Source organism: Aythya ferina, assembly GCF_964211825.1.
Source record: "Aythya ferina genome assembly, chromosome: 2".
NCBI classification, from domain to species: Eukaryota; Metazoa; Chordata; class Aves; order Anseriformes; family Anatidae; genus Aythya; species Aythya ferina.
This window is the reverse complement of record NC_140297.1, coordinates 48,003,315-48,020,036: the sequence shown is the minus strand read 5'-3', so window position 1 is coordinate 48,020,036 and position 16,722 is coordinate 48,003,315. Positions and strand designations below refer to the sequence as shown.

At 35.9% G+C, this 16,722-nt stretch overlaps 1 protein-coding gene across 1 annotated transcript in view; it reads left to right on the top strand.

The window, feature by feature from the left end:
* Positions 1–16,415, top strand: part of CTDP1 (CTD phosphatase subunit 1) — an 87,699-nt gene extending 71,284 nt beyond the window's left edge. Inside the window, exon 13 of the mRNA XM_084508918.1 lies at positions 15,338–16,415. Within this exon, the coding sequence (XP_084365044.1) occupies positions 15,338–15,479 (142 nt within the window). The 3' untranslated portion in view covers positions 15,480–16,415. The remainder of the gene's footprint in view (positions 1–15,337) is intronic.
* The last annotated feature ends 307 nt before the right edge of the window (positions 16,416–16,722 follow it).

Here is a 16,722-nt window from a genome sequence, read left to right as displayed (position 1 = left end):
ATTGCATCCACCTGCATGCATGCTTCTGTTCATCATCCATTTTACTATCTTTAAACTAGATTTCTTTTTCATTTTAAGGATGCCATTTGACCACAAACATACTTAAAAAAAAAAAAATAATAATAATAATAATTCTTGTGTTCCATTCTTAGAAAAAAATACAGAATAGATTTTTTCATTTGCAAGTGTAAGCAATGTTGCAGTTGGCTAACCCAGTGCTCCTTTTTGCAGATCTATTTGAAGACTTCTAGTGCAGAAAAAATGACTGTTCAAATGTCATAAGTCTAAATTTGTATGCATGTTTGCCCTAAAATATGGCTGTTAAAATCCCATTTTGATGATATGAAGGGTTACATTATACCTGTGTAAAACAGAAAAATAATCATACTAACTGCCTGAAAGACTTTTGAATTTCAATTTTGCAATATATTGCTCAGTAGACTTGAGTTATTGTAACAGCAAGCGTACAGCCTTCTTAACAAATCAAGAATTTCCTCTTTTGAAATGATTTACATCACTTAAAGCTTTTCCTTGGTTTTACTTGTCATTTGTCTCTTATAAGACAGTTAATCTTTCAGTCTGTGTCTATTTAAGTATCATAACCATATGGAAGATCCAACATGAATTTTACCCTGAAGAATAACAATATTCTTTCTACTTTGCTGTGCCTGAAATGTCTTTTAGCTAACTCATTTATTTGTCTTTTCTTTGTTAGATGCGCAGAAGGAGTTGTAATGCTTCATAAATTTCTTTTCACACAAGAATTCAGAAGTGATTTCTGTGAACAGATTATACCAAATTTGCTGTGCTGTGTTCCACATAACCTTCCTAGAAAGTTTTTGCTAACAGAAAGGTGATAGTCTCTAGAGGTCCTTCTGTGGCAAATATTTGATTTTTCAAATTTTTCTCAATATTAAATTAGGTCACAAATCTGCTATAAAACTAGACAGTTTTTTCCTTCTTCAAAACTATGAGGTATAGCTATGGCATGTTATATCTAGGGGGCTAACTAAATCATACAAAAATGCTGGGTTGAGAAATAAGTACAACCTGCTTTTTTTGAGGTTTTTGCATCACTGTTTTACCAGTATTAAGTGAGGGTGCAGAGGATTGGGTTTTCTATGCCTTTGTAACCCCACAGGTAGATGAAAAGATGCTGAAAGTTATTGGTAGGTAGATGTAGTGGTAGATGTGATCTAAGGAACATAAATGCGTAGTGCTGTTTTATTTGATATCGAAGCTACCCATCAAGAAAAAGTCAGGCATGCCTGACTAAACTTCTTGCTTAAGGAGTGTTAAATTCCTTTAAAAATAAATAAGGAAAGAAAAAGCTAACAAAATTTGAAAGAAATTATCTTGGAGAACTGCCACAAATAGTGTTGTTACAGGTTTTTGGCACTGAACATTTATTTTCAGGAAGACTGAGTAGAAAACTATAATAAAAATTAAGTCTGAGTTTTGAATTTTATTTTTTATTGTAAGTGAAAAATACCTTTCTTCTTCGTTTGCTCTTATGTACTGTCTGAGAATACTGTTCTGCAGGAGGATATTTGAGATATGAGATTAAGACATATATTTTGCATGTTGTTTTTTTTAAGATAAGTTATCTTGCTATTAATATCTTAAAATTTCAGAACTAGTTTGTGTGCTCCTACCCCCACCCCCCATCTTTATTTTTTAGCTTTTGGATTTAATTTTCTTCTGTTGCTGTGGTAAAGTTTTTCATTCTATTCCTAATTTGAAGGAATTAAGTTTTATAAACTTGTATGGAAATTTTTTTGTGGGCAAGTCTAAAAATTAATAAATCATAGTTTAAAATACTTCAGCTGTTCAGAAAAAAAATAGCAAAGCATACAATAAAGTTGTCAGTAATGGGGCTATAACTCAATCCACAGTTGGTTTTGAAGAATCTTCTGGTTTATTTCTATATGCCATTCAGCTCCAAAAAAAGGAAAATTTTGTACCACTGCTGCTTGATGAGTTATCACTTGATCTGTGCAGAATTAGGCTCTTTTATATGCCATCAAATCACATTTTCAACTGTGATTTCATTTATATAATAATCTGTATTCCAAATGTACTAACATCATGACCAGCCAGCATTATAAACAAGTATAATAGCAAAATTTTGCTTTGCTCGGAAATTTATAATAGCCTTCTCTTTGTAAGGGACATTACAAAATGTAGGTTCCTTATCTCTGTGGAGCTGTTGGTCGTTTTTCATTTCACGCATAGGTAGTCTCAGATGTAGTGATTTTTCTATGGTCACTCTTCCAAGTTGGTGTAATCCAGAGAAGGATTAATGATGATGATGTGACTGGGTGGGGAGTAGGGATTCCTGGTGAATTAAAGTGGTGATACCAGAGTTGTGTGGATGTATTTCTTTCATTCAAATTTCTTCAAAAATAAATCAGAGAAGAAACTATAGCAAACATTTGAAAGAAGTAGTAAGAAATGAAGTAACAATCTCTTTGTATATGGTAGGCACACAGCTCTCAGGAGGAGCAAACAGTGGTGGCAACAGTGTGCCTTGGTACTTAAAGGTCTTATCTACATTGATATTTTAGCGCAGGTCAGGAGCAGCGTGCCTTTGAAGCAAGTGGTTGTCACTGCTTACCATGCTTTGGTGTGTATCTCAAAGGGTCTGTCCCGTGCACAAATCAGCTCCTTTAGGTGAATGTAAACTGGGATTTAGCTGCAAGATCTTACCTGCTGTGCTCCAGCTGCTAATGCACATTCAATCCACAAGATGGGAATGTGGATTGAATGATAGTCCAAAGTAAAACTATTTCTGTATTTTCTGTCTTTAATCAGCTGTAAGGTTCATATGTAGCAATGCCAAATGTATTTCTTCCCTACGTACAATGTCAATAAGGCAACAGTAAGTCAACTCAGATACTCCATTTAAACTTAGCTATGTGTTCAGAGTTGTGTCCTAGTTTTATCATTTCTGATAGTTACTATCAGAAGTATACAGTAACCACATTTTTGTCTTTATTTTTTGATAATTTAAACATTGGTACACTGCAGTAAATTGCTTTATTTTAAAATTTATAGTGGGAAATTACTTAAATTATGAGAGCATCACTGAATGGTAAAATCAGCTATATAATGAAATATGCATATGGGTTAGTTTTTTATGAGTACTCAATTCAGTAGATGAGATATTCATATCTGCAAGCTTGTTAATGAATTTAATGGCCTAAATTTTCAAGCTGTTACTAAAAATATATCTACTTGCAAGTTCTGTTAATTTCCAGGTTAAGTTACAGTTGTTTCCAGCTGCTGATTAGTCTTGTTGGTATACAGTGTGCATGTGGGTATCAAGTAAATAGTGAGAGAAATATTTCAGAAAGTGAATCTGAAATAATCAGTAAGTTGGAGTTACAAGTGGTTGCAGTTGGCCTCATGGCTTTTTTCTGAGCAGTGCTACGGTTAGCTTTACTCCTATAACATGTTGTTTGTAAGAATTTTATTATACCAAAAAGTAGAGACAGCCTAGATCTTTGTACTTGAAAATATGCCATAGTTTCTTTTTTTAACCTTTTAGTTGACCGAACTTGAGCTTACGTGCTTTGAGGTTCTTAAATAAAAAGCATATTTACTGTATTTTCTTTAGCAGCTCTTCAAGTAATGAAAAATAGAAACTTCTTGGCAAAAATATTTTGATGGAGAGGCAAAAATTAGTTTTTTACATGACATGTTTGTCAAGCATGTGAGCACATTACTTGTCTTTTTTAAAAATGTTTGGATTTGACATAGATAAAATAATACTTTTTCTGTTGTTCTCAGAAAGCGATGACAATATTAACCTCAAAGCATCCAATTACACTGAACAGATAATGTTTGTTAAAAAGCTTTCTCGTGGCTACCTGTAGCAGCCTTCAGGAAGACATAAAGGTGACCCAATGAGTTCTCAATTATTCAGAAAAATGCCACATTCAAAAGTCAGTTCTCAGTAAACTAAGTTCTTGTTTAGGATGGTTGTCTGGGAAAACAAGCAGCCCAGCAGAATTTTGATGTATAAAGACATGCTTTCATTTTCAGTTTTAATTTTTGAACAAAGCTGAGTTAATCTGTAAACTACTAATATTTTCTTACATACAATATTGTTTTATGTAGGTAAGTCAAATGTTGACTTCAATATTTCATATATATTAGGTTTGATTATAATGTAGTCTTAAAAACCTATCTGACTGCAAAGCTGCATTTTATATCTAGCTCTGAATCAGCTAGAATATAGATCGTTCCAAGAAATTATAGGTTTGGTTTTTGGAAGGATGGTACTTCGCTAGTAATAAATTTACAGCTGAGTGCCTTTTATCTGGCTCTCTTATTACTTCTCAGGCAACTGTTACTGTGACTTATGATTTCATGGACAGCAGGAATACTATGAGAACATTCACATAAGAACCAAGAACAAAGCAGTTCATAATCATCTTCAGTTTTTGGTATGTGAGCTGCAGCTACACTGGGGAAAAAAAAAAAAAAAGCTGGAAGTATAGTGATTCATTTATTCGCTTCTCTTACTGTAGTGTCATAGTCAGACTCAGTTATTACAATAATCTCAGTGTTTTCGGTGCTGTATGTTCTTTGAAATTTAGTTTTATCTGCATACAAAAATATGGGCCTGAAACTAGAAAGATGCTAGAGAAGTCCAGATGAACAAAAGGAATGTTTCACCTAGAAGTAAAGCCAGTGGATGTTTGTGTTCGTTGATTTCTGTAGGACTTTGATCTGGAACTTCAATCAGCCTTTCTGCCTTTTCCATGGTCTACTGGTATGGAGAGTTGTGCAGGGAGAAGCGGTTCAAATTTTCAGGAGGTTTACAAAGATCTATCTGTTAGTATCACATCTTCTTAATTAATAGCCCATGTTTGTTTAGCTGTGTTTTTTTTGTTTGTTTGTTTTTGTACTGTGATTGCTGATGCATCAGTCTGTAAAACACTAGAAACTATGTGATGATTGATTATGACTGGTGTCTCAACATCTGGGAAGCGTGTAATTGGTTTACCTTGTGCTTTTCCATGTCTAGTTGAAAAGATAGTTTTGCTTCTCTCTGTGGTTGCTGTCACTGGAAGGATATGAGCATCAGACTAGCAACATATTACAAATGCCATATATCATAAAAGCTGTTTCCTTCTTCCAGAAGGAGGCTGTGGTAGCTCAGGAAAATGAAGGGGTACTAGAAAGATCTGGAAAACAACAGAAAGCACCAAATAATTTTGAGTGATATTTAAGGCAATGGATGATGAAAAGGATAGGAAGAGTAAATATTTTAGCAAGTGATTTAACTGTCTGCCCATCGTTGTGCTCTAGTACTGTTGTAAACACAGGACCAGCACACAGCTGTTTTTTTTCCAAATGATTTGAAATGTATTTGAGAGGAGAAGAGGTAAGGACAAGGAAGCACCACAGGTGAATACTGCCTCCTCAGAATCTGCTGGCTCTCAGATGTGTCCCAAGGTACTTACCACTTGGATCCCATAACAGGGAAATTGTGCATGATTTCATATCTTTGCAGGTCTAATCTAAGACTTGTTCAGCATCAGACTTTTCACTTGATCATAAGATTTCCGGTAATTATTTCACGAGGGTGCTGAGGGAGCTGGCGGATGTGATTGTCGAGCCACTTTCTGCCATTTACCAGCAGTCATGGTCAACCAGAGAGGTCCTGCATGACTGGAGACTTGCTAATGTGACGCTCATCTATAAGAAGGGTCATAAGGAGGATCTGGGGAACCACAGGCCTGTCAGCCTGACCTCGGTGCCAGGAAAGGTGATGGAACAAATCATCTTGTGTGCAATCACACAACGTGTGCAAGACAACCAGGGGATCAGGCCCAGCCAGCATGGGTTCATGAAAGGCAAGACCTGCCTGACCAACCTCATTGCCTTCTGTGACCAGGTGACCTGCCCGGTGGATGAGGAAAAGGCTGTTTAAAGCAGGCAACTCTTTAGATGTGGATTTTTATTTAACCAGAAAGTAGGGTGCCGGAGAAGTACTGTAAATGATGCGTGTGCATGATTAGTCCTCTAAAATGCCACTGTCTGTGCTGTGATGGAAAGGGCTTAAGCTCAGAATAAACTAGTTTTCAGGGAGTAATACAGCTCTTAGATTTAGTATTTTTTTTCTCAAATCCCCTTTTGTTTTAAATATATATATATACTTGTATATATATACACACACACATATTACATATACATATGTATATATATATACATAATATAATGTTTGTCAGGACTGTATTCTGTTTTTTTTCTCCTTTGTAAAATAGTTGTTCTGTGTAGAAATTTAATCAATGCCCAAGAGAACAGGATGGAAATCCATTGTGCAGGGGGATGTTCCAATACTCGAATTAGTTCCCACTTACAACAAAATCAAACTCTCAAAATTATCCTGAAAGATTACTGAGAAATGCAAATATACCTTGTTGTATGTTGAGAGATGCATAAATCAATAGGAAAACAAAAGCATGTTTATTCGTCTGTTTAGCTGAAATTCCTTGTTCTAAGGCTGCAAGCACACATCACTGATATGTAGCACAAGAGATACTCTCACCTCAGGAGAAATCACAGAAGGACATCATTTACTTTGTCGCTGCTGCCTATAGATTCTGAACGATCAGAGGCCTGGAGCATCTCTACAGTGAGGTCAGGCTGAGAGAGTTGGGGTTGTTCAGCCTGGAGAAAAGAAGGCTCTGGGAACACCTTTCAGTGGCATTCCAGTATTTAAAAGAGGCCTACAGGGAAGCTAGAGAGGGACTGTACCAGCAAGTGTAGTGGTAGGACAAGGGGTTTTAACTAAAAGAGATTTAGATTGGATATAAGGAAGAAATTCTTTACTATGAGGGTGGTGAGGCATTGGAATAAGTTGCATAGAGAAGTGGACACCTCCTCCCTGGAAGCGTTCAAGGCCAGGTTGGATGGGACTTTGAGCAGCCTGCTCTTAGTGGATGGTGTCCCTATCCATTACAGGGGGAGGGTTGGAACCAGATGATCTTTAAGGTCCCCTCCAACCAAAACCATTCTAGGATTCTAAATACTTTGAGCTGCTAATCAATGAGGTATTTCAAAGGCCTAATACAGTATCTGTTAGTTAAAGAGAAACATGCATTTTGGAAAGCATCAGATCGTTAACTGGATAAGAAAAAAGTTACAGGAGAGAACAGCGAGAGTGTAAACTTTCACACATTTAGACTATTAAGTAGAGCTAAAATTAACTGAGGTGCTGGTTCACATTTAGATCATGAGACTGAAATGGGTCTTCTACTTCTCTGTTTCCTACAAGGAGGAAGTGCACAGCTTATGCATGTTTGCTAAAAGTGTCAAGCTGCTAAGTTTCTATTGCAATTTTTTTCTCCTCTAAAATAGATATCCTTATCCTTGAGTCTTTTAGAAAGGCTAATTATACAATCTTAAAACTCCCTGTCCCTTCCAAGCAAGCCTTGGTGCAGAATTAATGCACGAAGCAACTAGCTTTATTATACTGCCCAGGGAAGTGGTGGAGTCACCATCCCTGGAAGTCTTCAAAAGATGTTTAGATGTAGAGCTTAGGGAAATGGTTTAGTGGGGACTGCTAGCGTTAGGTCAGAGGTTGGACTCGATGATCTTGAGGTCTCTTCCAACCTAGAAATTCTGTGATTCTGTGATACTGAAGACTGCCCTACTGCCTGGGTTAGCCTCAAGACAGCTTTATAAAGTGTAGATGGGCCACTCCAGCAACTGTAAGTGACAAATGTGCCCAGTGTTGCAGTTCACACATCATATATCCCTGGCACTTGTCCTCAGAGGGCTGGCTGTGCTCCCTAGCCTGCAATGTCAACGCTTCCTTGGCCTCCAGGAGCAGCCTGCTCATAATTGCAGCCAAAGAATGAAATTAGCATGGGAGTATGCTGATGATTATTATAGTGTGGTCTGTGACAATGTTCTCATCCTTACAAACTTCAGTATTATCACTAGTTCTTTTTTTTTCCCCCCTGAAATCTTACATGACAGGTGCCATAGCTGAATTTCAAGCGAACTGGCAGTATGTCACTGGGTTTTGCTGGCTTCTCCCAAGACGATTCTTTTTTGAGAGAACGTCTGAATTATTTCTGTTAGATGGTATTCTTAAACAATTGTATATACGTTGCTTCTTGGTAGAATTCATATCCTTAAAACATGGTGTGTTTTTTTTTTTTTGTTTGTTTGTTTTTCAATTCAAATCTATCAAATTTAAATAGCAGCAGGATTTTTTTAAAAACTTTTCTCATTTTGCTGGGAATACTCTTTTCCAAAGCAATTCTCTCTCCATATGGGTATGATACCACTTTTGCCAAGTTTCTGTAGAACTTGGTGGTTTAATAAGCAAGGTATTCTTCACTTTAACTATAACCTAAATATGGTTAATATTACATTAAGAACAAAGTATGCTGTTACAGTTCCCTAAATATTTTATCATTATTCAGTAAAAAGCTGAACACTGGTACTTTCAACTTGTGCAAGGCATTTTAACATGATTCTGTGCTATCTTCACATTTCTTTCTACAATATGAAGGGTTCACATCACTGCAAATTGCTAAAAGGCATGTCAACTATACAGCACTGCTTTTCTTGCAGTGCAGGCAATTATCAGTCATTGCTTTGTGTTTGTATTAGGTCACATCAGGTAGAAAGTCTGAAATCCTTTGAAATAATCAGGTTAGAGTGACCATTTGCCTCTGGCTTATTTTACTCCCTGTTGTAATGCCTAGAAGTCGTGTAGATACATTTTGTTCTTTGTTGATACAAACTTGTTTAGATGTATTATACAATAATGCAGTATTATCCAGCAAATGTCTGTGTCTGCAGATAATATAACCGAGGTTACACCTGTTAGTAGGTAATGATTAAACAGTTGAGATTGGGAAGAGAAGTTTCTTTGGAAATGTGAAAAATAGCATAAACCTCTCTTATACTTAGTGTTTGCAGTAACAAATTTTAAAACTAGTGTGTAACAAATTTTAAAACTAGTATATAGAGAAGTCATTAAAATGAACTAAAACATCGATGCCATTTTTTCTTTATGGGTTTTCCTACTTCAATACTATGCCCTATCCTTGGGAGTCTGCACGACACACAAGTACTAACTGCCCTAATCCTTAGGGGAAGACGAGGTGATCTGAAGTCTTCTATCTCTTACTAGAATTAGGGAAGAGCTGTTACAAGAGATCCTTATTTTCTTGATTACTTCAGTACTAAATAGGCTTCACTTAGACATCACGTAAGAAGTGTGCTAGTATTTGGAAAATGAACTGAATCTAAAGTATTTCTTTTTTTCTAGTTTATAAAGCAGCAGCAGTTTGGAACTGTAATGTAGGTTGTCAAGATTTAAGAGTATTTACCTTCTTCTCCTTTTCTCCTGAAATGTTCTAATAACTGCTAAAGCGTATACAGGAATTGCTGTTATTCTTATGTTTTCTTTTTTTCGAACTCTTAACCATTTGTAATGATTTGGTGAATCTGTGTAACTTGAGTTCTGGGTGAAGTAATGAAATTGATTTATCATTAATGCTTCAATGCATTTGAAGTAGAAGTCTTTCTGTAGTCAGTGCCTTTTATCACAGCAGAGCCATTAACTAATAGCTTCTACCCTGGGACAATGGAGTGGCTAGAGCCTGAGGAAAAATAATTTTTTATAATGCATCTGCAAGAAGCACCAGTCCACAACAGCTGAATTTTGTAGAAGTAGACTATAGAAATCAAGTATTTGTTATTGTCCTTTTAGATAGAAACAGTGAGGCCTGAAAAGTGATGAGAGACATTCACAAAATCAGAGAAAAAGGACAGAGAAAAGAGATGTGCTTTTCAGCAGAGGATTCTTTTTTAACTATGGAGCTAGATGAAAAAGTGCAAAGCATTGAAAGCAACACTTCTTCAGTTTGGAGAAGAGTCTGTGCACAGAGAGGAGGGTCTCAGCCACCTTAGAGGACCCCAACATAGAGCTTAGGGAGCATTTTAGACTAATGAGACAAAAAAATCAGGTGAACATGCCTGATTTTTATCTAGCTCAGTTTTTCTTTTGCTTCTGCAGTAACAATGAGTTTGTCGTAGAATCAAGAGCAAGTCTTTTGTTTACTTTAAGTAGCATATCACTGTTAAATGAACTGTAAAATGAGCATCTTTGGGATCAGAGTTGAAGGAAAGGGTACACATAAGCTACCTGGGAGTCAGAAGAGCCCACGACAAGGACTTAGAAGCCTGCAGCAGGCGTGCATGAGGTGAAAGAGGAGTAGAACGAGTGCTGATGAGATCCCAGCGTAACCCTAACTTAAGGAAATCTGGCTATTGACACTGAGCAGCTCCCACATAGGTGGAATCCTTAATATGTAACACTACCCCTTGAGAGTCCTGTCTGTGGGATTGTTCAAAACAATCTTGCAGGTACAAGTGGAGAGTTTTCGGAACAATACACAAAGAGCAGTTAGGTGATACCGGCTCTGTAGCCAATCTGGGAGAGGTGCTACTGATATATTACCTATATCAAAAATTTGCCAAAAGTACTGTTTATGTTTGAAGAAATGAAGGCTGCAAGAAACAAGGAAATGAGTTGGGAGTTCCTAGCTTTGTCTGCTTAAGGTTTTATTGTGTTACTGTTCTGCCATCTAGTATTATCCACAGCTCTACCTTGGCTTGCCAGATTGCCGTAGGAAGAGAGGGAGGACTGGAAATCTGAGTTAATTTGGAAAAAAACAAAGCAAAAAAGAAACATCTGGCTTGGTGGTGAACAGCTAAAGCCAGCCAATTAGACATGCTGGGGAGGAGGGCAAGGGAAGTGAAGATCTCTTGTAATACCCTCAAAATATGTTACCTTTTTTTTTTTTTTTTATTAAAAAAAAAAAGTATTAATTTCCGACCAGTTCTCATAACCCACCCTGAGCTCTTAATGTCTGGTCCCTTTTCACACAAGGGGAACAATAAGAAAACCATTTCACTCTATCTTATACTTCAGAGCACTTGTGCCACAAATAGTGCTCTGTTCCAGTTCTTCTGGCTGATGGTAAAAACCTCTAAGTATCAGATGGTTTTGGAGTTGGAGTTATTTCTGTTTCTCCACAGGAGCAATCAGCTGTACCAGTCTCTGGTATCCTGTTCCCCCTCATCAGTGAAACAGCTCCCCAAGCACTGGGCAAATATTTAAGCACTTATTATTAGCACCACCCCCATTTCAGCCATCTGCGAATATTAATATTCGTGTGCAACTGTGACTTGAAAGGAGTGGTGAGAGATAAAGGAGGACATAAAATTCACGATGAGGAAAACTGGTGACATACCGCTTTAATTTACATACCAGTGAGAAAGTTGACACGAAGCCTCTGAAGAATTGCCTGGCCATAAAGTAATTTAGCCAGCATTTTTCCCTTTAGTGAAGATGAATGCTTCACTGCAATTTATAAGCTATTAAACAATTAAGGTTTTTCCTTAGTAAAATATATGGATATTTAAATATCTCTTGAGAATAAGGAAACCAAGAAGTACATTAACAACTATTAGCAAAGGTTTTTAATCCTTCATTCCATGACACTATTAAGACCTTGGAACATTAACATGAATATTGTGAAGGCAATGTTGTTCCAATCAGGAAAAATAGCTAATATGTTACAACCCTCTAGTTTCCCTAAAGAGTTCTAAAAGTACTTTACATTTCACATAATAATTAATGTACATTAATCTTGACCCCTGACAGACTGTAATGGCTGCTAAACAGCAGTATATATCAACAACTAAAATGATTACTTAAAGCCTGTTCTGAAAACACTGAGAGAAGAAAGGCAGTGCTGTTTCTTAATGCAGGGGATAAAAACCAGAAATTAAAATGGACAGATCACCAACTTGTGAGTGGCTTCTTAATCATACGAACTCCTACTAGGCTTTTCCATTTGGAAAAACATAGTCAGGGTTTGCAGAAAACTTGAGCTTAACATAATGTACTTCTGAAATACGCTGATTGCAGGGACTCGTCCTTGCATTGTTATCAGCCAAGCATGTGAAAAGTAAAATGTAGATGATTTAAGTCCCCACTCCACAGAAGTGTCTTTTGCTATGTGCCTCATGAGTATTGCAACCACATTGTACAGAAGGATTTTTTCTTCATTGAAAGGAGCGTCTCCCTTTCTCATTTTGCCACTTTTAAACTGCTAGTGTGGCTTATGTGTGCCTTCAGCTATCCCAGGAAATATACACTGAGAAATTGAATTTAATAGATGACAGTATTTGATTTGCTGGTTACAAGGAAATAGCCCTTGAGTTACTGAATTTGAATGTTCATAAAAATACATTCATGCTAGACAGGCAAGCGTGCTGTGTTCCTCTTCTAGTTGCTTTGCTTATTAGATGTTTCTATTTTAATATAGCATTGTATTTCTTAAAAGGGTTCCATTAAGATGTTGAACAGACCTGACAGAATCTGCTTTTCAATTAACAGAGAGAAAAAAAGTCCAACACTATTTATTTTCAACTAACTACAAACTAAGGATGACAGAAGCAACAAATACTGAACTTCCTTTCACTGCTTTGTTTCTTATGACTCTTCCAGAGAACTAAATTTGAGTAAAAACTAAGAGAATGGAATTTTCATTTGACCTATAGTACTTTGCAATCATATTGTAGTGATCATTCTAACAGTTCTAACAATGCATTTTTATTTTAAGCATTTTTTCATGGTTTATTTTTCACATGCGTACACAATGTTCAATTGCAACTTCATACATGTAGTTTCTTCTATTCCTTTCTCTACTTTTGGAGTACCACTAAGTGTATTTAGGGCTCAGTAGCATTCTGTAGATTAAATTTTCCTAAAAATAACTTTTTTGCATTTATAATTAAGTGTTTTATATTTTAATATCATCACGGATTCTACTTGATGTTTATTTAAATATGTTGCTAATTCATTTAAATACTTCTTTTCTGAAAATGCAGTTCTCTTTTAAACTGATTTCTTCATCCCAGATAAGAAAAATAAAATAATGCCTCTTTTGGTATGATTTAAAGAAAGGAGGTGAGACTTGAGAATTCTGGCTTCAGAGAGTTTGAGATGAACTGGGCCATAGGAAGGAAAGCTGTAGTCTAGAATTGTATATCTGTGGGCTTCCTAGGACTGATTATACAATGGAAAAATATTTAATGCATAGGCAATGGAAATATGACTTGTACAGGTTTTTCACAGAGCTGTCAGGTATTTAAAGTTCCAAGTTTAGTCTTTTGGAAAACCTAATTGTTTGTGAAGTTAATAATACTTAGTTATTTTGTTGTTGTTGTCTAATAGAAGTCAAGCAAAATTGCATTTAAAAATACAAATCAGGCTAATGGAAACCTATAACGTAGAGATGAATCATACTTCCTAAATATTAAGAAGGAATTCTTTATGTGCATAACTTTTGTCACACAAAAGTGTTATGCACTATGTCTTGGAAGCTTGAAATAACAAGGAGTGGGCACAAAATAATGAGGAAAACATACATTTTATATTGTTTGTTCTCTTAATAGATATGCTGCCATGGGGATATACTGCTTTACTCTGAAGACAGTAATCATTGATATGATGTTATTGCTCTTTACCAAATTCAAAAAAAAAAAAATGCAGCATTATATTATTGATGTTATTACTCCATTTTTTTTTTTTATCAGAGTTAGCTTTGCATTTTATTTCAAAATATGTATTTAGATACTTTTGGAATAACTGTACAGCTGTGGTTTACAGTACACAAGTAGTGAAAGGTTTGTATATCTTAATAAGAGCAATCATTCTGGAGAGATTTTTCCTTTCTTACAGCAGAGGATTAACTCAGATGTGTTTGTTTGTTTTTTTTTTCTGTTATTTTTTGTTCTTTTTTTTTCTTTTCTCCTCCCAGACAGTGAAGAAGTTCTCATATCTAGACTGAATAGAGTTGTCATTCTATGCTTTCAAAAGAACAAGGACTGACAAAATAGCATTCATCTTTTGCATTTCCAAAGGTGATGTTTAGTACAGCTGAATGAGGGATGGAACTATGTCAGGACGTTCCCTTAAAGTTTTCTGGAAAGTCTTCCTGTAGACTTGTACATCATTCTTAAAATTAAGTAGTTAATTGAGTATTTCAGGTCCCTGTATTTTGTTGATTGTCCTCAACAAAATGTAGTTGCTATGGCATGGATTTAAATAAAAAGGAGGGTTTGCTGCAAAGACTAGTAACTTCAAATGCTTTTCCCTTAATTTTTCAGTAAACAGTTCCTAACATCTAACCTAAAACTCCCCTGGCTCAACTTAAGCCCATTCCCCCTCGTCCTGTCACCAGGCACGTGGGAGAACAGGCCAACCCCCACCTCTCTACAGCCTCCTTTAAGGTATCTGTAAAGAGCAATAAGGTCACCCCTGAGCCTCCTCTTCTCCTCTTCTTTGCACATATTTCTGCTTGAAATTTGATCAAATGACCAAGAAAGGATTTTTGAAGGTATTTCTACATCTCATTATGAATTCTGTAGAAAGTCTTAACTTTTATTTTTGCCTCAGAAGTATATGTCTGATATAAAATTCCCTTTTGGCAAAGAAAAGAGATTTTAGGATTCCACAAATCCAAATTCTTTTGCTTATGGCTATGTCCCAGTTGAAGCATTAGATCTTCCTCTGAGATCTTTCACAACCAGCAATATGATTCTTTCAGCAGAGTGTGGTGCACATAAGGTTCCTGTTTAATCTGGTTAGTTCTCTGGAGATGCGAAGAAATGTGTTGTTCAGACCAGCAGTGCTAATTCAAAGAGACATAAAAGAGAAGAATCAGATCCCAGGTTTGCAAGCGTGCAAGTTTAGATGCTAATGCAGTGAGAATGGTTGATCAGTTAAGGTTTTTTTGTTGGTGGTGGTTTGTTTTTGTTTTGTTTTGTTTTTTAAAAGGAAAATGTTATTTTGTCATATGTTTTTGAAATATATATTTTGGTATTCTCTCATTCATATGGTATATTTTTCTTTCTTTTAGTATGTGAGAGGAAAGTAAATCAACTGTGTTGGGTGGTCTTTTGTTGTTGTTTGGTGTTTTTTTTTTTTGAAGCATTATACTTTGTTTTCATTCTTTGTTTGGAGAAATGGGAGAAATAAAATTAGCAAAACTTTGTTTGCACCCACATCAGACAGTAACTAGCAGCAATTAGAAAATCAATTGTGGAGGTAGTAATTAGACCTCTTAAAAGTAATTGCTTTACCTTTTTGTCTAGCCCTGGAAAAAAAAAAAGTGGAGTCCTTTCGTCCTGTTTTTTTTGTTTTTTCCTCCTGTCATATAATAATGGTCTGAAAGAGCAATCAGATACCTCAATTCACAGACTTTCTCTCCGTCTACCCTTCCAGGGGTCACAAGCGCAAACTGGATGAAGATGATGCTGCCAGTGAATCCAGTAAAGAGTCTAGCAATGAAGATGAGGAAGGAAGCAGTTCTGAAGCAGATGAAATGGCAGCAGCACTTGAAGCTGAATTGAATGACTTCATGTGACATTCATGCAGAAGACGGAGTTTGTATTTATATTTTACTTATCATAAGCAGATCAGACTTCAGATGAGTCCCTTATGTCAGTACTCAATGTTTTTCCAAAATATGTGTGTATATTTTGCAAAGCAACACAAGAGTTGACACATTATTTTACAAAATCAGAAATAGATGTTTTTAAGGTGTTTTACTAAAGGAAAATATCCTTTTTTTAGACAAAAAAAAAAAAAGTATTAAATGGGACTTGGTGTGCTATGCCAAAGACATGTTATGAGCTCTGCAGAACCTTCATGTACAGTACAGTTACAAAAAAGTAATACAAAAATTTGTGATTTAACATGCAACAACGCAACAACTTTTCAAAATATTGCAGTTTGTGGTTTATTGGTTACAATCTTCAAAAAAAAAAAAAGGGGGGGGGGGAGGGAGATAAAGTAGATGGAATTGTCTGAGTAATACAGCAGGAACCTGATGAGCTGATCGTCGTTTTCCATGAATAAATGCTATCAAATATAAGAGGATTTTTAAAAGAAAAAAAAAAGAAAAAACAATTTATATTTGTATAGAAACAGAGAATGTGATATGCAAGCTTTGTGAACTCTGCACTTGACCCACCTGTCATTCGCTTCTAAAAGAGTACATAATGATCAGAAGTCATGTTTTTAAGTTACTTTGTGAAATAGTTGGGTTCATTAGGGAAACACTTTAGTTTTTTAACTTGTCTTCTCTGTAACCAGAAATTTAGCACAGCATACTGTGTGATCCTGTACTGCCATAAGAAGCATATTCACCCATTTGTGTTCTTGGAAAGAACGAGTGCTGCTTCAGTCTAGATAGGATTTAATTTCTTTGAAAAGAGATTTGATGTAAAGTTTTTGTATATTCTATTTCATATTTGACCCACAAAACAGATTTTCTTTCATTTAATAAAAATTCATTTTGTAGATCGTTTCCCTTTCCTGCATCACAGAAGTGAGTAACAAGAGTTCATTTGCTTCTGCCAACTACAATGCCCCTTTGCACATCATTTTTCCTGTACTGTGCATGAAAATGATGAAAAACACTGAAAGTGAGTGTGAAGTTGTAGATTCAGGGAGTTAACTGAGCCAGAGAAGAGAAACACTACCTCTGAAAATTACCTTTTCTTTGGTACATGAACTGTTACATTATGACACTTTCTCCTCTCTCTTTGGTTGACCTGTGAAGATACTGTAAGAGTCACTACTGTGGCGTGGGGTTTTTGAGGCTA